Genomic DNA, 22,237 nt, shown 5'->3' on the forward strand with positions numbered 1-22,237 from the left:
GTAGAAACCCTTACAAAGAAAAAATCCCCAAATAATGGGCGACCGAGTGGTCCGAGAATTCCGTTTGTTACTATGTACAATAGTTGGAGTAATCAAATCAGTACAGCTATTAGAAAACACTGGAAGTTACTACAAGATGCCTTTCCTCATATTGAGGAGTTTAGATACCCGCCCCTGATGTCCTTCAAACGTCCCCCAACTATCAGGGACAAGGTTATGAGTACCTTTGAACAACCTAGGGAGAGAGGAATTAGAAGTGGTACTTTCTCTTGCCTCCACTGTCACATGTGCAGTCTAGTAAACAAAGGAAACTGCTTTACCCATTCCTCTAGTGGACGTAAATTCTTTGTGAGGGGTTATTTTGATTGCGACTCGACGTTTGTCGTATACCTTTTGAAATGTCCATGTGGACTCGGATACGTGGGTAAAACGACGCAGCCATTAAAAGATAGAATCTCATCGCACAAAAGTGCAATTAGAAAGGGGGATGAGGATCAAGCAGTTTCCTTGCACTTTAAACAACATGGCCACTCTGTCACACAGCTGAGGGTGCAGGTTATAGATCATGCACCCCAACACCCTAGAAGGGGGGATAGGAATAAAACGTTACTAGTGAAAGAAGCAAGTTGGATTCGGAGACTTGGCACTATGGGGAGGGGGGGTCTGAATAAAGAATATGATTTACAAGCATGTATTTAATACAAGGGTGAACTTGCTGTGCCTTTAGATTGGAATGAGTGGGATCTATAACTAATACTGTATTTATGCTTTTATTCTAGTGCCTTGGGAGCCAGGGACGAACATTGGTGGTCTGTATGTTTTTTCCCCCCTCTCTTTTTGATACTCTAACAGGTGGTGGGACCTGTGAGCCGGTGGTGAGTTCTCTAGCCCATTCGTTATAATTATATGTTTATTTACTTAGCGCAGAGCCGGCTTACTAGCTGGCTGCGCTTGTGTATGGTCACCATGGTGATAGTGCGTCTGGTGGACGCCCCCTAGTGACACAGGTATCACATGATGGAGTCACATGGCGCTAGACGTCATGATGACTCATACAGGAAGCGGCTGGGTTGGAGGACGCATTGCCGTCTTGCAGAGTGTCGGCTCCTGGTGAGTGCTGCGCAACTGCGCATATATCTACATATATAATGAGCGGTTTTCTATATGGTCCGCTTTGTGGGGGTGGTCTATATGCATTTAGGGGCTGGCTGGTAATATTATGGGATGTTTCCCATTTACATATTAGATACTGCAGTCTTCTATGCAGTCCGCCTGACCACCGCTGTGAGTTGATTGGCTACAAGGCACTTGCACCTGATTGGTGCTAGAGCTCAGTGACCACTATATAAGAACATGTGGTGTATTGTATAAGTGTGATACGATTCTACACAGTTTGATAAAGGTCTGAGGACTGAAACAGCGAGGCTGTCGCTGAACAGGATGACTGTCATGCTGCTGTTTTAACCAATAAAGAGCTATATTTACTGATGGTGCTGACTTGATTGGAAAGGAAGTTTGGGAGTGTGTCCATTGGTGCAGGGACACTGCAAGTTATAGCACATCGCAATTCCATTCCGTGGGTGCTAGCTTTACATTGAGATTACTACTGTAGTCATGTTGGAACAGGAAGGCAATAGTGTAACTACAGCTCCCACGACCTCAGGAGAGCCCAGGGGCTAAGGGCGCTCTCCTCTCTTTCTACCACCACCCACAGAGCCGCATTCCTGGAATGGCCACAAAGGTCTGGGTCTTGGGTGGCTGCTGCCCAAGGGGGTGGCTGGACATGGAAATGTTTTGCTGCCTATAGAAGTGGAGGCTGTAAATAGAAAAGAGAGGCTGCAAATGGAGGATAATACATGGAAGGAGGGAGCTGCTGCCCAAAGGATCTGTCCATAAAAAAGAAGGACTCGTTTACATAAATATTATACATGCAAGGGGGCAGCACATAAAAGGGGACTACAAGAAAGCTGACCTGGGGGGAAGGGGAAATAGTATAAATCTGGCTGTACCCATCCAAATAGCATAGCCGTGCAGGGATGCTGGATCATTAGTGGCAGGTAGTGATGTAACAAAACACTCCCAGCTTCCAAATTCGATGTGCCTGGCTAGTAATCCAGCAGCATTCCGGATCATTCAACAAAGTAGAAAGGATGAAGCTGGCACCATCTAATAACCCCCTTGGCGGTACAATAAATCCGCCAGGGGGCAGCGCAGAACTTTTTTTAATTTTTTTTTTAAAGCATGTAGCTAGCCTAGCGCTAGCTACATGCTTCCCCCCTCCCTTCGCTATCCCTCCCACCCCTCCGATCGCCGCCGGCGCTTTTACCCTGCAGGGAATCCCGTTCTGAATGGGATTCCCTGTATGGGCTTCCCCGTCGCCATGGCGACGATCGCGATGACGTCACGAACATCATCGACGTCCTGACATCAGCGGGTTTCCCGATCCACCCCTCAGTGCTGCCTGGCACTGATTGGCCAGGCAGTGCAGGGGTCTCGTGGGGGGAGGGGGCGGCGCGGCGGATAGCGGCGAATCGGCGGGTGGCGGCGGCGATCGTTATGCACACACAGCTAGCAAAGTGCTAGCTGCGTGTAGCCAAAAAAAAATTATGTAAATCGGCCCAGCAGGGCCTGAGCGGCACCCTCCGGCGGCTTACCCCGTGTCCAGCACGGGGTTACCGCCAAGGAGGTTAAATTCTTCTGCTCTTTTATTGTATTATAGCATTCCAGTGGATAACGCAACGTTTCAAGGCTGCACGCCTCTTTATCAAGCTTTACTGGAAGTTACAACCACATAACGTTCACATTGATATTTATACTACACATGGTTAACAGCAGCCAATCAATTCAAATCAATTTGCACCAATCATAATGATCCTAAACTGTCGGACCTGATGGGGAACTTACATGCCGATGTTCTGATAGGACGCCTAGACACGCCTAGACGCGCTTTGGCGCCGCCCCTGGCGTGACGTCACACAGGACTTCCATCAGGTCTGCGTAGGGCGGGGAGATGGAGTCGGTGTGATGACAGGCGGGCCCAGGAGGTCGTGGGTTATCCGGCTAGGAGGGGCTGGGTGGATGGGAAGGTTTAGCGTGGTAATTCCTATCAGAACAGCGGCATGTAAGTTCCCCATCAGGTCCGACAGTTTAGGATCATTATGATTGATTTGAATTGATTGGCTGCTGTTAACCATGTGTAGTATAAATATCAATGTGAACGTTATGTGGTTGTAACTTCCAGTAAAGCTTGATAAAGAGGCGTGCAGCCTTGAAACATTGCGTTATCCACTGGAATGCTATAATACAATAAAAGAGCAGAAGAATTTAATAGATGGTGCCGGCTTCATCCTTTCTACTGGATCATTAGTGGCAAGGAGGACAGGAAAAGCTTCCCACTATCACGCTAGGTGCTATGTGAACCAATACACAAAATCAGCTTACTGCAGTACAGTGAGCTAGGCAGAATCGGAGTCAGTAACAGGCTAGGGTCATACACGTTAGATCAGATGGCTGCAGTACAAAGGGCTAGGCAGAATCGGAGTCGGTAACAAGCTAAGGTCATGCACGTTAGATTAGATGGCTGCAGTACAGAGGACTAGGCAGAATCGGAGTCGGTAACAGGCTAAGGTCATACACATTAGATCAGATGGCTGCAGTACAGAGGACTAGGCAGAATCGGAGTTGGTAACAGGCAAAGGTCATACACGTTAGATCAGATGGCTGCAGTACAGAGGACTAGGCAAATTCAGAGTCGGTAACAGGCTAAGGTCATACACGTTAGATCAGATGGCTGCAGTACAAAGAACTTGGTGAGAGAGTGGTCAGTAAAGCTAAGGTCGTATCTAAGTCAGTCTGGCAGTCGCATTGAAATACAATAATGAAAGTCGCATTGAAATACAATATGATTATCACAAAGTGATAAAGTGCCCCGCAAAACCAGCGTACTGATTGCTATCATGGGCTGTGAGCAACTGAATTAACAGAGCTTATATACAGGTGTGAAAGATCACAGACCAGCCTAGAAAAGGAACTGGCCAACCAGCAAAGGTTCCAGCAGAAAAGTGTCAGCTGACCAGTGTGTCAGCTGACACCCACTAGACCCGCCTCCTCAACCTATAAGAACTGCTCTGGGATGGGCACGACGCCCTGGGGAGGCTGGAGGAACGTACATGCTTAGTCACAGCCGCAGGGGTGCTGGGGATGCCGCTGCAGAAATTGGAAGAGGAAGCTTCCTGCAGCAGCCCAGTGCTGCCTGAGCCCTCGCGGGAACCATTAGCAGGTAAGAGCATTACAACCACATGACAGTGCAATATTTTGATATTTTAAAGACAGATTTAATTCCTCTGATTTCGGTGTGGTTGACTGTTGCTGTGTTTTGAATTTCTTTTGCATATTTCATTCAAATTCTTCACATCTGCTACCCTTAAAATTGAGCAATCTCTAGCTTATCAGCTATGTGGGCTGTACACCAATCTATTGGAACTTGAAGGAGAGTCACCAACGATAATATAAAGGTATTAACTAAACTTAATTCCCTTAGCACCCAAGAATTGTATGCCAGGCCAGGTGCCTCATCAGTTTTGATTTTATTTAGTCTTGCCTTCTCTCCTTCCTGCATTAAGTATTTCATATTAAAATTGGAAGATTGGGACTCTTCCGCATCTTTAATCTGCAACAACATTTCCCTTGTGAAGACAGATGCAAAGCAAGCATTCAATAGCTCCACCCTACTTTGATCATCCACCATGGAGTTCCCTCCCTCATCCTTTAGGAGTCCAGTACAGTACAATACAGTTGATAAACTTGTAAAATGTATTTAGATCAGATTTGATATTCCTAGCAATTTGATTTTCAGCTTCAATCTTTATCAGCCTAATTTCTTTTTTACAACTTTTATTGCACCTCCTTATAATTGCATAATATTGTTTTAAGGCCTTATAGCATTCTTTTTCCACTTCATTTTATATTTAACACTTCTAACCTTTTCAATTCAAATAAGAAACCGGATCAGAAACCACAGGTACAGTGATCTGCAAGCTACAATCGCAGTAGTTAATAAAACAATTTCTACTACTAATCCAAGTCACAGTGAAAGCAGTACTGTGTTATTTCTGTTTCTAGAGTTACGCTTCAACATTCTTTAGGGTAATCACAGAAAGGAGTTAGCCATCACTGTATTGTAGCAGACAGCATTTGTCAGCCTCTCTGCCGCTCTTCAAGGTTAAACTCCAGTTTCCAAATAAAGTAATGCGTCTGTGTCTATTTCTGGAATTCTGGGTCTTTCTGCCTGATCTCCAGAGAGGGAATTTTATAATGAAGCTTTCCTGTAAAGCTCCGTAACCCAGTTAGTATACCTTTCTCTAGGTGGATACAAAGTCTTGTCAAACTTCACTTAAAGCGGAATATAACCCTGCATTTCAACTTTGCTCTAAAACATTATTTACAGCATATTATATGCAAAAAGCATTTTTTTTTTACTAGACCAGCATTGGAAGGGTTAAACACAGAGGTTTTAAGTTCCGTGCAGACATTCAGATGGTTACATTCTATTTAGTTAGTGTGTAACTGTTTATCAATAGATACATCTCTTTGGCTGTCCTCCAAGCTCCTTCTCAGTGAGAGAGATGAGTCATAATAAACACATATTTGTAAACAAAAAGTATCTAACTCAAGTTCGGATTCGGTTGCAGAAATCTCTAGGGACTTTAAAGCCCTGTGTAACCCTTCCAATGCTGGTCTAGTAAAAAAAAAATGCTGGTTGCATATAATATACTGTAAATAATGTTTTAGAGCAAAGTTGAAATGCAGGGTTATATTCCGCTTTAAAGGGGAACTTCGGCCTAAACAAACATACTGTCATCAAGTTACATTAGTTATGTTAATTAGAATAGATAGGTAATATAATCTCTTACCCACCCTGTTTTATAAGAACAGGCAAATGTTTGTGATTCATGGGGGCTGCCATCTTTGTCATGGGGGCAGCCATCTTTTTGGTTGAAAGGAGGTGACAAGGAGCAGGAGACACAGTTCCAACTATCCTGTGTTCTGATTACCCCTCCCAGCTGCACACACTAGGCTTCAAATGTCAAATTCAAAATGTCAAAAAAAAAAATTGCACCAAAACAGCAGAAAGAGAACAACAAAATCAGAAATCCCATCATGCTTTGCACAGCATCAGGGGAAAAAAGCCCGGGCAGTTTTCTTCTGTGCAGCTAAAAATGAGGTTTGTATAAGAGAAACAAAGTTCTGATGCTGTGAAACTGTTAAAGAAACACAAAGACTTTTCAGTGCTGCTGAGTCGATTTTTAGTCCGGATGTTCACTTTAAGGTCATAACTTATTGCAGTGATTTGTTGGTAATACCGTTTTTTATTGAGTCAAAATCAATAAAATGGAAGTTTTAAAAATCATGTTAATGGATCATAAAGCAGGTAAAAAACAAGGTAGAATTATTAAAGATCTATTGAGAAACACAATTGATATTGCTCTGGTACAGGAAACCCACTTTCAAATGGGTAACCTTCCCAAAGGCTTTGATAAAGATACCAAAACTGGATCTGCAACTCTAATAAATGCTAGAGAACTGATAGGACTTGGGAGGCTAAAACGGGAATGGATAACAATAGCCAATACATATGCAACGAATACAAAACAGGCAATTTATCTCAAACGTTTTAGAAAAAGTAATGAGAAAAGCCAAAGGTAAAACTTTTATCGGGGTGATGTCAACCTAACTCTAGAGCCAATAAATGACTCTTCAAAATGTCTAGCCATTTATCAAGGCAGGAGCTGTCCCAGCTGAATACCCTCATTGACCGCCTATATCAGATTTAGATATCTGGAGAACAAAACATATAGGAGAAAAAGATTTCACATATTACTCTAAAGTCCATAATTCCTATTCAAGGATCAATTTTTATCACACGATCACATGTTTACAGTGAAAGAGGTTGGTATTGGTCAATTTATTTATTCAAATCACTCCCCAGTAATGCTAACAATAAAGATGAATGGCATTGCCCCTAAAGAAAAAAGATGGAGGTTGGATATTAATCTGCTAGAAGACAAAGTAGCAAGGAGAAAAATTTCAAATAAAATAAGAGAATTTATTGAATTTCACAACGTGGAAGATATCAAACCTCAAATTTTATAGGACACCCTAAAATGTGTGATTAGAGATATTTTAATAGAACTTACTGATATGTTAGAGATATTTTAATAGAAATGTTATCTACCTTTTTTGTGACACACAGTTTTGTAATAAACTTTGCAGAGCTCTATTTAGTACCACAAAGCTCTTGTAACGATCGGTGTAACACAGAGAGGATCTGATTACCGGTGATTTGCAGTATCATCGAGAATACAGATATATACCCGATTATTGATGATCTGCAGTATCACCGATAATCAGATATATCTCTAACCTCTGGACACCTGACCTGAGTAATATGAGTGTTTGGTGCAACAGTAATACTTTGAGGAGGGTCCCCGTAAAGGGGATACAAGGTCTGAAGGCAGGGGCGTAGCTTGGGGTGGGCGGGGTAGGACATGTGCCCCCGGGCGCTGGGTCCCTAGGGGCGCCCAGCTGTGACCCGTGTTTTTTTTTTATTTATTTACCTGGTTACTACCACTGGGGACACCTATAGACCTGGTTACCTATACTGGGGGCACCTATTTTGGAGAAACTGCTGCCAGATTAACTGTATTTTTGGGAAACCGCTGCTGCCAGATTAAGTGTATTTTGGGGAACAGCTGTCAGATTATATGTATGTTGGGGGAACCGCTGCTGCCAGATAGCGTCTATTTTGGGGGAACGACTGCCATATTATCTGTATTTTGGAGGAACCTCTGCCAAATTACATGTATTTTTGGTGAAATGCTGTCAGATTACATGTATTTTGGGGGGAAACACTATGGCAGAGCTCAAACTTCCCTGCCAGACCTTTTACACCACTGCTAAGGTCATGTATATTTGGCCCCACCCATTACCATGCCCACGCCCCTTTTTTGACCTCCTTACAGGGCGCATTAATAGTCTTTGTCCCAGGGTGCTGGAAGCCCTAGCTACGCCTCTGTCTGAAGGACAGGCTCCTTCCTCGGCCTGAGGCTCCCAAAGGGGGGGAGTCAGGCTTAGTGAAGGAAGGACCAGAGTGTGAGTGACACCAAGGGTGGGGTGTCACTGACAGATCTGTGAACTATCTCTAAACAGAGGAGATAGTTCTCGAGGTCGGACTAGCCAAGTCGGCAACAGACAGACAAATAAGGTACAAAGACAGAAGGCTGATTCGGTATCCAAGACAGGCAGGGTTTGGCAACGTGATATCAGATATGCATGGTACCGAATCAGAAAGCAGAGGAATGGTCAGGAAAGCAGAAGGTCATAACAGATAATATACAATGCCTAGTCTCGGTGTGAGCTCCATGATCATCAACACCCTGGAACTAGTCTGAAGAATAACAGAATGATCATACAAGTCCCTAATCTGGGTGTGAGGTCCGTGATCATCAACACCCTGGAACTAGTCTGACGTATAACAGGTTGGTAACACAAGTCCCTAATCTGGGTGTGAGCTCCTGGATCATCAACACCCTGGAACTAGTCTGAAGTATAACAGAGATATAACACAAGTCCCTAATCTGGGTGTGAGGTCCGTGATCATCAACACCCTGGAACTAGTCTGAAGTATAACAGAGATATAACACAAGTCCCTAATCTGGGTGTGAGGTCCATGATCATCAACACCCTGGAACTAGTCTGAAGTATAACAGAGATATAACACAGAATCTGACAAAAGGTCTGAGTGCTTCCACATAGTGATCGCAACGGCAGACAACCAGAGAATGACCAGCACCCAGTATATATAGCAAAGCGCTCTCCATTGCCTCCCCTAAGTGCTGGACCAATGGGAACTGGTTGAATCGTCAGCTGACCGGCTTGGTCAGCTGACTCCCTTCTGGCTGTCATAAAAGTTCGCGCTTTCTGAACCTGTGTGGACTATCAGTCCCAGCCACACCAGACATGTGTTGCAAATCACCTGCCGTGCTGGACGCGGAATCCACCGCACCGCTATCACGGCATGCGGCGGTTCCTCCGCGTTCGACCATCTTACTGGATGTAGGCCTATGCATGCAAACCGCCGCTTTGGACGCGGAATCAGCCGCCCCATTCTGAGTACACACGGCGGCTTTTCTGCGTTTCCTCACAGCTCTCATGTGCAACAGGATGACTAGATTACAGAAGCTGAATACTGGGGACCACTAGATGGTAGTTAAATGTTTTCTCATAATTACTCCCAGTAATAAGGGGCAAGGGTTTGTGGTACTGTTAATAGCCCTCAAGTCTGAGAAATAAGACCAAAGAGGCACAGATAGAAATCACTGGGGCCCATAGCAATATTTTGGTTGGCCCTCCCCCAAAAAATATCAGTGTTTGGTAAGCTTTGTACCCCCTCATTACCTTCCCTAAATAGTATTAAGTAGTTTTTTGGCCCCTCATCACTCGCCCTTCCCCACCAGATGGTAGTATTAGCAAGCCTTAATGTCCCCTCATCTTTCCTGCCCAGATAGTAGTATTAGATAGGTGTTGTGCTCGCTCATCACCTCCCCCTGATAGTAGTATTAGGTAGTCAGCTGTGCCCTTAGATATTAGTATTAGGTAGCCAGATTTGTCCCATTATTAACAGTATTAGATAGCCTTGTGATGAGTAAGGCAGATGTTCCCCCAAATAGCAGTAGGTAGTCTAAAATGTTCCCCAAATAGTATTAGGTAGTCAAAGGTGCTCCTCCCCCAAACAGTATAAGGTAGTGAGAGGTGCCCCCAAATAGAATTAGGTAGCAAGAGGTGCCCCCAGTATTAGGTACAAAGGTGACCCCCAGTATTATGTAGCCAGATGTGCCTGTCAGTATAGGTAGCCAGAGGTTCCCTCTGTATCTGGTAGCCAGATGGGACCCAGTACTATGTATCAAGTATTAGGTAATCAGAGGTACCACACAACATACTTGTTCCAAGCAGCTTAGAAATACTAAGGTCAAAATGATCAACATGAAACATAGAAAAAAACAATAACATGCTTTTAGAAAAAGAAGATATAACAACAACAGCATCTACAATTCTTCGTGCACATTTCTAGCCTCATAACTCTGCAATGGAAAGATTTCTGTGTGGTAGTAAAACGCTCTGAATGTTTCTTTTTGCCTTTGGAATGCTACAAGGCCTTGGCATGTACAATCTGAGCACCTCATGTTCTTTTCTACTGTAAGAAAGCACATACGTTTCCTTTTTTTCATCTTTCCCAGTCCATTTGTTGGGGTGTGCTTTTTTTTTTTGTCCTCTGATTGTGTCTGTTGTAACTGCTGCTACATAAACACTTTCTATTAGAAGATTATTAACAGATTTGCTCTTTGCCCAGGTGTGTCTGTGGGTAGAAGCAGGGAATGCACAGGTACAGTTGGCTATATCTGACAGGTAGCTCTCAGTGCACAGGCATATGTACCACCTGAACAATGGCTTCTTCACCTGGATTCTTGTATGATGCTGTTATGCGGAAATCACCATGCTATAAGGAAACACCACACAGAGGCAAGTAGATAAAGCTTCAATGGGTGAAACCATGAAGGATTACTATAACAAATGGTTCTATTTTATATTACATATGCAGAGTAGTAAAAGTGTAACTCTAGTCACAGAAATAATATATTATTATTTGTAAAGATCCAGTGAGTTATTTGTATCAGAAATTGATTTCATTATATCCTAAATATGTGATCCTCAGCTGAATTGGTTTGTGTACCGTCTCTCCTCCTGTCGCCTATGACTGAAGCCTTTCAATGGTTCTCAGTGCTTTACAATGAAACGCCTCAGAGTAATAAGCTTCCAGAGTCACTAATAAGTGTTAACCATCACAATCATTTTCTAAGAACCTCATTTCATTGGAGTCTTATAATTCCACTAAACTAATTAACGTAAAGCAATCCTGACGTGGGAAAAAGTATAAAAGTTAGATACTAGCCTCATTAGTGGGAAGCCTTTGGATAGTCCAGAGGATTTCCATATCCTTCTCAAGCTCACCGATCCAGTGCTGGATCCCTTTATGATCATTCGACCCAGGGGGTGGAATAGGCATCTTGTGGTCAGTTCTACAATGGAGAGTAAGAGTTGCCATGTGTTTGTGCCATTATGCACCAAGGATTATGTGGATTGAAATTGACACTCCATCTAATTATGTTTTTTAACCACTATCGGACCCTGATGATTGAAATCGACACCCTGTTTGGGTGCTGCTATCCCTACTACCAGAACACAGAATTCAATCATCCATGCCACACGGTCTCTCCACTCTCACCTTTCGCACTGCTGTTCTGTCGATACAGCCAGCTCGCTCTGCTGTCAGTAATAACAGAGCTTCCGTATGTCAGTCAGTAGCCAATTTCAATTTCTTTGGCTCCTGACCCTGTGATTGCTGTGAGCCAATCATAGTAGTCGCAGAGCAAAACAGTTGCTAGGCAGGCCCAATGCATTTAAATTACACCACTGCTAGGTTTATGCACACAGTACAGCAATAGGTACACATGTACACAATACAGCAATAGGTGATGCAGAGGTTGTGACTGCACCGGGGCCCCTGAGCCTGAAGGGCTCATGTGAAGCCCTGCTCCAGCTGCTCTGTTAGCTCTTTATTGTTGCTGTAGTGGTAATGATAATCTCTCTATATATACTGTAAATAGTGGTAATCATTAACCTATCACACTGTGGTGGTGGTGGTGGGCCCAGTGTAAAAGTTGCGCTGGGGCCCATGTTTCTGTAGCTAAGCCACTGCATGTACATTTGGCTCCACCCATGACCCATCATGGCCATGCGCACTTTTTGGCGCAGTGTCTGCTACTTATTGGCTCCTTCCTGTTACTCCAGATCTTCCAGGATCCTAGCAATGCCCCTGGCCCTGAAGGCTGTTTATGTAAACGCATTTTCTAGCCTACTTTCTGTTGCTGACGTTTCTAATTTGTTTGGCCCCAGCCAAATTGCTAATGCTAATAATTACACATCTGACTTTTGAACTCTAATTCACTCTACTTTATCATTAGGGCTGAGTAGGCAGAGATAATAAAATGTTCAGCATGGTCAGCAAGACTTCTTGAAGACTAGTCTCGTCTATGACTTCAAGAGATTCTCATTTTTATATCATTTTAAGAACACATGCAGCATAAATCACATCACATGCAACATAAATCATCAAAACGTGATCTGTCGCCTGAGATTTGGCTTTCAAATTTGTATCATATTTGTGTTTATACACAAAATACTGTTTTCAATGTGTTCATGTGTTTTGTAATAGCTATATTCTGTAACACTGCAAAAAGTCTAATTTGCCTGTAATAATACAGTGACTCCAAGTACGCACTATATATTGTACAATGTGTTAGAGCTCCAGAACACAGAGGGTACACAATCTGCCTGAAAACTGAGCTGTAGCACAGTGTGAATCCCACTCATATTCTATCTCTTCCAGCAGCCCCTCATGCTGTTGCATGCAGAGAAGGAGGAGCCTGTTATGAAAACTGTAACTGTTCTGAAGCACACACATTTATATACACAATGCTGCCATCTCTCCCTGTTGCTGCTGCTGGCACTCTGCAAGCAAGCAAGGACACACATACACACTGATACTCCAGCTTTCAGCATTATCTCTGCAGCTGTTACACCTCCACGCACAGAAAATCACCCAAGCAAATAGTTGAGATATATTTTGGAACAGAAAGGAAACTCTTACTCCTAGAAACCATCAAGAGAATTCACCCTGGTAAACAGGTGCCTGACAAACAAGCAACATGTCTGGAAGCAAATCTCCTTTCAAAAAGAGAGCCAGTCTCCAGGCACCAAGTGGAGCAGGTGAGCAACAGGGGCTGGGCGTTTCTGCTATCTCAGTGTAGAGGGAAAGAACAGAAGACTGATTTATGTACTGATGGTAGAAGAGAAACAGCAATGATAAAGAAGGGGAGAAGGGATGAGGATCTGTGCATGATTATATGTGTATTCACAGAAGGCGAAATATGGCATGTTAACTGTTGATATTAAGCTTTTTAGGGGAAAGTAGCTGCATGTAAACATTGCCTGGATATGGCAGTTTGGGTCAGCATAGCAAGAGCTAACCTTTGCCAACAGCAGAGGAGGAAGGAGCGGTGACAAATATGCTGCTGCTGGGATGTATATAGTGACCGGAGGAGGCCTTCCAGGTCGCTGTCACACCTGGGCAGTATGAAGCTCCTGGCACTGTAATTACTGTGGGTGCATCCAAGTGAGAGATATTGAAATGGAAAGCACACATGCAGGCACAGAGATAAAAACGAAGGTGAACAAAGCAATGAGCTTTTCCAAAAATGGATCAGGCATGTAGGCAGACACAATGATTTACTTGCAGGCCACAAATCCAGGTACTACGCAGATTCTGGTGGCTATCAGTGCAGAATCTGATAGTACAGGAAGTCAGAAACCATGAAAATGTGTACACTGTCACTGCAGTAACAATTAATGTTACTTCCCCAAAACTATTTTCAAGAGAGCTGGAACATCAATTTTTACAAAGTAAAAACAGCTGTAGCGTTAAGCTAAATTTCCAGGCCTACGAAAAGCCACACTTGCGCCAGCTTATAGCCATACATATAACTTAAGCACCAGGGTGACATAAACTTTTTCCTTACTGCTATCTCTGATACCTCTAGCCTAATTTGTACTTAATGATTCCATATCTTCCTGATATTATTCATTTGGTTGGATTACTGCCTTGGCAGCCCTTGATATCAATCACATTTCAGCAGATCGCTGCCACTGCAAGCTTTGTGCTGCTTAATGCAGTTCCGAGCTATGAGGTTATCAATCACCCACTGCTCACTCACCCCATAACTCCCCATGCTCCAACCCAGACTTGATCAATAACAGAGCAGCCTTTCCTAACTGAGATTCAATCAATATTCCAATCAAAAATCAAATGACAGGGCCTTCGTGTATAAAACATTTTCATTTGCTTTGATTCTATATTGAATCAAACATCCAATCTGTAAGGATCCACTAATGCCAACCTTTCTAACTCCATACAGTGATATTTACATAACAAGTTGGACAGCCCTGATCTCAGGCCTGCTCAGTAAGCAGATAGATGGCAGCAGCATGATTTATCACTTCAAGCTGACAGCCTGTCCATCTTCTTCACAAACACAATAAGAGCAGCATAATACACTTCCAATGAAATTTACCATCAATAAAAGCAGGTTATGCATGCTCTTATGCTAATATTTTTATTGTTTTCTGTTTACAGAATTAGTTTAAAAGAAAGCCTAAGTAACACTAGATGATTAAGATTTCCGAAATCATAAACCATTACTAAAACTGTAAAGCCAATGCTTTGTGATACTTTGTAAATAAGACCTTTTACTCTATTGAGGTTTTATGAAATGTTTGCAGGACTTAAAATGAAACTCCAGACTAAAATTTTACTCAGCAACACTGAAAAGGCTTGGTTTTTCAGTAACAGTTTCACAGCATCAGAACTTTGTTTTTCTTACCCAAGCCTCATTTTTGGCTGCACAGAAGCTAAGCCCCGCCCCATCAAAGAAATCTGCCCATGCATTTTTCCCCTGATTCTGTGCAAAGCATGATGGGATTTCTGATGTTGTTGTTCTCATTACCTAGCACGCGTAGCTGGGAGGGGGTGATCAGGACACAGGTGAGTTGGAACTGTGTCTCATGCTCCCTGTCACCTCCTTTCAAACAAAAGATGGCAGCCCCCATGAAATCACAAATATTTGCCTGTTCTTTTAAAACTGGGTGGGTAAGAGATTATATCACCTATCTATTTTAATTAACATAACTAATGTAACTTAATGACAGTATGTTTGTTTAGACTGAAGTTCCTCTTTAAGAACTGAAAGACTTCATTATTCATGGAAAATACTGCAATTTATTTCAGGCTTTTCATAACCCAGATAAACTCTTATTTTTTCCCTCAAACTTTTATAGCTCTCATCATATTTGAAAAAGGTATAGTTTGAAAAGATTTTAAAAGTGCAAGGCAAAATAGCCATCATCAATTGCCTAACTTCACACAACATTACTGCATTTGGTACAGCAAAAAAACAAATGATTTTATCAAACATTTTGGAAAATGTCAATTAATAATAGCTGTTACCGTATGGAAAAGTAAAATCGGTCCCGATGTTAAAGGGGTTCCCAGCGAGCGGCGGGGGTCTGGAGCACAGGAAGGGAAGCCTCATTAAAAACCAGAGGCTTCCCTCTCTTTAGTTAAATATCTGTTTTTGTACCTAAGCTTCGGCTCAGGTACACTTTAAGTTCTTCTAGCCACACAAACTATCAGTATTATTTGTAGTGAGGGTTCTGTTAAAGCATTTTGTGAAGGACATCTTAAAAGTTCTACACCGCACACAATTTATGTGGACACACATCAGCTCTACTTTGCCTGACATCAGGGCAGGCAGGTAAAATGTGTTACGTGTCCCAAAGCCAATGCTTATGCTGACCACACTATTAAGTGGATCATTGGTTGCTAGAACATTGGTATAATTATGCTGTGACTCATCATCAGCTTCTCTAAAAATGACAGGTTACTTTATGATGACAGAATGCCTTTTACAGGTAGCAGATTTCCTTAGCAATATTTGACAGAGTTTACTGGTTGGATAGAAGCTGTGGAGTTTTCTGACATTGGACAAACATCAATTATGGTATTGCTGGAGATTATTTCTCCATCTTTTACCAGCACTTTTAATTTCTAGCCCAGAGGCATTTCTAGCCCAGAGTCAAGCTCAGACTCTACACAACAGGAGTTATGTTGATTACAGACCTCAGTGGGACAGACCTCACATGCATGGCACAGTGGAGTAGTGGTTAGTACTCTCAGCTTACAGTGTTAAGCGTTCCAGGTTTGAATCTTGGACAATGCTTTATCTACATGGAGCTTGTACGCTCTCTGCTAAGGTCTCCTCCTACATCTGACAAATATAATGTGATCACAAAATATTACTATGCTAGGGATTGGATTGTGAGCGCCCTGAGGGACAGTTAGTAATCTATGTACTAATAAATGGAACATGCATTGACCTATTCAGATTCCACAAGTTTTTTTTTCTGCTGCTTTGTCTATAATGTAACAATCTCATTTCCATTTCAGCTTCTTTGATTAGTAGATCTTTCCACATCTTGTCTTCACACATGTCTTCTTTTAGTGACAGTGCCAACGTTATTGCATTACACCCCCAGTCCATCTGGTAAAACTGTATGCATTATAAGTACTACCAAAACTGCCTATTTATGTAATTTATTTAAAAATCTGATCTTACACGTTGAAACAACAAATAAATATCACAGTTTTCTTATTTAAGTACATTTAAATAAATATCTTAGGCACTGTTTGGAAAAAGCTTGACGTAAGTCAAGTAAGTAAAAGTCAACAGCTTTAAAGGGATACTGTAGGGGAGTCAGGGGAAAATGAGTTGAACTTACCCGGGGCTTCTAACGGTCCCCCGCAGACATCCTGTGTTGGCGCAGCCACTCACCGATGCTCCGGCCCCGCCTCCAGTTCACTTCTGGAATTTCTGACTTTAAAGTCAGAAAACCACTGCGCCTGTGTTGCCGTGTCCTCTATCCCGCTGATGTCATCAAGAGCACACAGCGCAGACCCAGTATGGTCTGTGTCTGCGCAGTACATTCCTGGTGACATCAGCGGGAGCGAGGACACGGGCGTGCAGGCGCAGTGGTTTTCTGACTTTAAAGTCAGAAATTCCAGAAGTGAACTGGAGGCGGGGCCGGAGCATCGGTGAGAGGCAGCGCCAACACAGGATGTCTGCGGGGGACCATTAGAAGCCCCGGATAAGTTCAGCTCATTTTCCCCCGACCCCCCTACAGTATCCCTTTAAGCAAAGTTAAAGTGTGCTTTAACTTTTATTAGACTGGCAGCTCACTTGTCTATGCAAAAAAATGTGTATGTGGTTGTGTTTTGTATTTGTGTTTTTCATGCGTTTGCGTTTTTAATAATCTGCTTTTTCAACAATAAAAAATGTACTTCTTCCAGCCCCCATAGTCTGTCAGTATTTTTGGAGTGATCCCAGAGTGACCAAATTCAATGACTGGAGGGTGAAATTGTGATCACCCCGGGAATCACATTTAAAATCGTCAAACCGCTCGTAGTGGGCCTTGTGCCTTAGATAACCAAATGCTGAACTTCCTTTGAAGTTTCTGCAGGAAGTAAAATACATTGGGTGAGGAGATCTGGGTGAGAGATTGCTGAAAAGGAGGCCATTGATGTGAGGAGACACATGTATACAATTTAATCTCCCTATTAGCAGTGATCATTTTGGCTAAGGAAAGTCTTAATTGTAACAGCACCCAGATACCTCTTACAATAGGGACACTTTTTTGTTAAATGAACCTGAATTTTTTTTTAATAAAGAAGAGTTACTGTAGATACTTACCTACAGAGAGGAAATGCTCTGGATCCTATAGTGCCTTCCCGGTACCATTGCGGTCCCCCCAGTAAAGTTTAATTATGTCGCCCTCCTTGGGCAGGCTACGCAACTGCTTGTGCAGACTCACAGGTGCATAGTACGGAGCCACTCGTCTTTGGAAGTACTCAGAGACCTAAGTACTTACGAAGCCTGCCCGAGGAGGGCCGAAGACACAGCTGGGCCCTAATTTTGAATGGGAGACAGAGGTGGAACGACAGGATGGAGAGAGGATGGGAAGGCTCTATGGGATCCAGATCCTTCCGTTTCCATAGGTAAGTATCAAACCTGAAGCGACTTTCCTCGCATCAGGTTTTCCTTTAGTCCCCTTAGAAGGAGTACTGCAGATGCATTACCTTTACAAGACTCCAACACATAGCTCCTATTTTTTGTTCCATCACCACAGCTTGTACTGTATGTGTGAATTTAATTAAAATCACCTCATAGTTGTCACTATAACTGTCCGTGAAAGTATTTCAAAGTAAAAATGGCTAAGAAGCAGGTAATGCAGTCTGAAGTGAAAACCTAGACCTGTATAATATAGTCATATTCCCAAAATATTCTTATCACAAATTGTCCAGTAATACTTGCCTTACTCAGAAGCTGATACATACCCTGTGACAGCTTTGCATTTACAATCAGAGATTTGAAAATTGGAGTTGTGAAAAAACTCAATGTCTTTTCGCTGATGTTTATACATGGTGCAAGAATTTTATCTGACTGAGCTCCCATTGTGGTAACCTTGTGATGATAGCAGTGGCTGGATAGTGCGGGTCTCCGCCTCTGAAATAGGAGACCAGGGTTTGACTCTTGGCTCTTCCTATTCACAAAACTAGTATATATTTAGAAAAGAGTCCTTGGGCAAGACTCTGTAACACTGCAGGGTGGCCTATTGAGCACGCCCTTAGTGGTTGTAGCTTTGATGCTGCAACCACTACAGACGAGAAAAGCGCTATACAAGTGTTAGAATTATTATTATCATGATCAGTGACTTCAGGCACAGCAGGAGCATTACTGTAGCCCAAAGGTATATAGTAGCTATGCTACTGCTTTCCTGTGTGTTGGGAATAGCCCTTATGAAGATGAAAGCGTAATTTACATAATTTCAGTCTCTTATCCATTATGTACAGTAAATAACATTATACACTCAAGTACAATCAGAACAAAGCATGGATAGGCCCTCATTACCAGAAATAATTTCCTCAGAGGCATCAAATTCGAGACACATCTTACCTATTTCAGGTGTTATATTAGCCCCTAGTTAGTGCATTCACAGACGTGGATGCACACATGCACTGGCGTACGAGGCAACGCTTGCGAGCAGAGGGGGCCACTCGCGGGTATGCACATTCTAGCGTCTGTTCTTGAAACAGCCTTATTATTATTATTGATTTATAAAGCGCCAACATATTCCGTGGCGCTGTACAAAGTAGGAAACAAACATGGGGTACATAATACAGGCAATGGTGTACACTAATATACAAGATACATAATTAGTGACAAAATACAAAAAATTATACAGCATACAGGATAAAAAATACAGACGTGGTAATGACAGTGATAAAAGTAACATGATGAATAAAATGTATAATGATTTCCAAGACACAAAAGGGGGAGAGAGAGCCCTGCCCTTGCGAGCTTACAATCTAAAGGGAATGGGGGGGAAACAAGAGGAGGGGTAGTATACGATAAAATATATAAAGGCAGTGTGTTTTCAGATACCTAGTAGGAGTGTAATTTGGTCTTAGGACAAAGGGAAGTGGCTTAAGGTAGCGCATATGCTTGTCGGAACAAATGAGTTTTTAGAGAGTGTTTAAAAGTAACAAAGGTTGGCAAGTGACGGATGTGTTGTGGGAGGGGATTCCAGAGAAGGGGTGAAGCACGTGCAAAATCTTGTAAGCGTGAATGTGAGAAGGTGATTCTAGAGGAGGACAGCAGAAGATCGTGTGCAGATCTGAGATTGCGATTGGGTTTGTATCTGGAAATCAGTGAGGATTTGTACCGAGGAGAGAGATCGTGGAGAGCTTTGTAGATTAAGGTTAGGAGTTTGAACTGGATCCTCTGGTTAATTGGCAGCCAGTGAAGAGCTTGACAGAGAGGGTCAACAGAGGAAGATCGAGAAGAAAGATGAATGAGACGAGCAGCTGAGTTCAGTACCAACTGGAGCGGGACCAGTTTGTTAGAAGGTAGTCCACAAAGTAGTATGTTGCAGTAGTCCAGACGAGAAATTATAAGAGCATGTATTAACATTTTGGTTGTGTCTTGAGTGAGAAAGGGACGGACGCGAGATATATTTTTGAGTTGGAGATGGCAGGAGCTGGTTATGGAGTTAGGATGAGGAATAAAAAAGAGAGAAGTGTCGATTATTACCCCCAAGCACCGTGCTTTGGGAACTGAACTTATGAGAGTGTTATTAACATTTATAATTACTTCAGGCAGAGAGGTGGCCAGAGACGGTGGAAAAATTATTAGTTCTGTTTTACCCATATTAAAGCGAGAGGACATGAAGGAGGATATAGCAGAGAAGCAGTCAGGAACACGTTTGAGGAGGGAGTTAAGGTCTGGGTCCGAGAGGTACAGTTGTGTATCGTCTGCATACAGGTGGTATTGAAACCCGAATGAGTTGATTAAGTCACCAAGACCGTGCATGTAGATGGAAAAGTACATGCCTAGTACAACAATAAAAACATATTTTATATATTTGCATATTCTAAAACCAATAAGAATCAAACACTGCTTTCCAGAAAAAAAGTATTTCAATAAATTAAATATGGAGTACAATATTGGTGCATCAATGTTCTGCCTGGACAGATGGTTTTCTTACCTTTCTAGCAGACTCCAATGCCTACTCTGCATTCTTACCGTGGGCCACGTAGAAACCTACCAGAGTCCCCTGATCCAGCGCTGTGCACACTAAGGCCTGGGCATGGGGCCTTTGAGGAATGCATGCCCAGTTGCAATTACCACCCCTGCTCCTATGCAGCTAAGTGTTACTCTGCTGCAAGAATATTAACAATATGGGTTAGGCAAGAGCAGTCTGTCCTGGTGTATCAGTACAGGGAAAGCCTGTAATGTCCGGGGACAGCTGTACACAGTTTAGATTTTAGACCAGAGTGATCACAAATTATTGTTTTGCCCTGGGATTATCTTATGTGCGTTTCAGTCAGTCCACCTCTGTTTTTTTTTTTATTATACATAAATACGGTAAATTATCTTAAAGTGGATCCGAGGTGAACTTTTACTCATTGCATAATTGTGTTCCTTTCCTATTGTTTATAGGGCATTCCTCAAGCCAAATACTTTTTTGTTTTAATACTCTAATTCCCTATAAACTAAATAAACCACGCCCACAGGTTTTCAGAGAGCCTTGGCAGTAGCAAGGGCTCATGGGAGCTCAGTCTGGGCAGGAGGAGGTGTTACTAGCCATTGATTTCAGAGGCAGAGGGGAGGAGGGGGATTAGGTTTTTTTCACAGGCTGAGTGCTCAAGATACAGATAAGCCTGCCTTTGTGTAATGTTTACAAACAACATGGCTGCTGTCATTGTATCACAGGAAGAAATAATCATTTTTATTAAAGCTGTTTGCAGCTAGATTTGCTGTGTAAACTATCTAAACTTTAGATAAGATATATAGACAAGTTACTTGTTATAGTTAGTTTTTCATCTCGGATCCGCTTTAAGGAAAACCATGCTTGCTTTTCTTCCTGTCTTTTGTTCTTTGAAACTTACAGTAGGTAACCTTGTCAACTTCATAGATACTCAACAATGTAAAGAGATAAACCACTAATGGATAGTTTCACCTGGGTATGTGTGGAATCACATATATAAGAGAAGTTAAGACTTAGCATGGTAGCTAAATGAATAGCACTCTTTGCTTGCAGTTATAGCGTTCCATATTCAAGTACTGGCAAAACCACTATCTGCTTGGAGACTGTATGTTATATTGGATTTCTTCTTGGTACTCCAGTTTCCTACCACATCCCAAAAGCATACATGTATATTAACTAGTTTCCTGACAACATCGGCCTTGGACTAGGGTAAGAATTTAGACCTTGATTATGGAAAAGATTAGATTGTTATCGCATTTGGGCTCCGGATCCCACTAAGTTAGAATATCAGTAAAGTGCTATTACCAATATTCTACTATCAACTTTAAACCAATCCTCTTGTCAGAGTATTTACCAGTTCTACCTCATTGATCAGTTATCCCTATAGGAACCTTTTCCCTTTCCTGGACCTAACCACCACCCCTATGTATAACCCATACCGATGCCTTACTCCGTAGCACAAGGGCCACCAGACTCGAGCAAGGTTTCCTAAGGTAAGAACAAAGGAATATAGATGCTGGATGCACATACCTCTGTTCATTGTTGGTTCTTCTTGTTCCTCCCAGTTCCTGTAATCACTACTTAAAGGGACACTTAAGCCAGGAATAAAAAATCAGTTTTACTTTCCTGGGGCTTCTACCAGCCCCCTGCAGCCGTCCTGTGCCCTTGTAGTCACTCACGAATACTCCGGTCCCCCGCCACCAGCTAGTTTTGTTTTTGCTGACAGGCCCAACAGGACTGGCCATGCGTATTTTTCTTTGCGTTCCCGTCTGCAATAGCATCTTGCGCCTTTGCAGGACGCTATTGAGGACGGGAACAGGAAGGATACGCGAGGCCAGGCTTGCACAGGCACAGAAAGCCCCCAGATTCCCTGTCAGGGCCTGTCAGCGAAAACAAAACTAGC

General features: G+C 42.7%; 1 protein-coding gene across 1 annotated transcript in view; it reads left to right on the forward strand.

The window, feature by feature from the left end:
- Positions 1–10,467: 10,467 nt before the first annotated feature.
- Positions 10,468–22,237, forward strand: part of AMPD2 (adenosine monophosphate deaminase 2) — a 100,546-nt gene continuing 88,776 nt past the window's right edge. Inside the window, exon 1 of the mRNA XM_068269522.1 lies at positions 10,468–10,578. Within this exon, the coding sequence (XP_068125623.1) occupies positions 10,503–10,578 (76 nt within the window). The 5' untranslated portion in view covers positions 10,468–10,502. The remainder of the gene's footprint in view (positions 10,579–22,237) is intronic.

This window comes from Hyperolius riggenbachi, chromosome 2 (assembly GCF_040937935.1).
Source record: "Hyperolius riggenbachi isolate aHypRig1 chromosome 2, aHypRig1.pri, whole genome shotgun sequence".
In the NCBI taxonomy this organism is placed as follows: Eukaryota; Metazoa; Chordata; class Amphibia; order Anura; family Hyperoliidae; genus Hyperolius; species Hyperolius riggenbachi.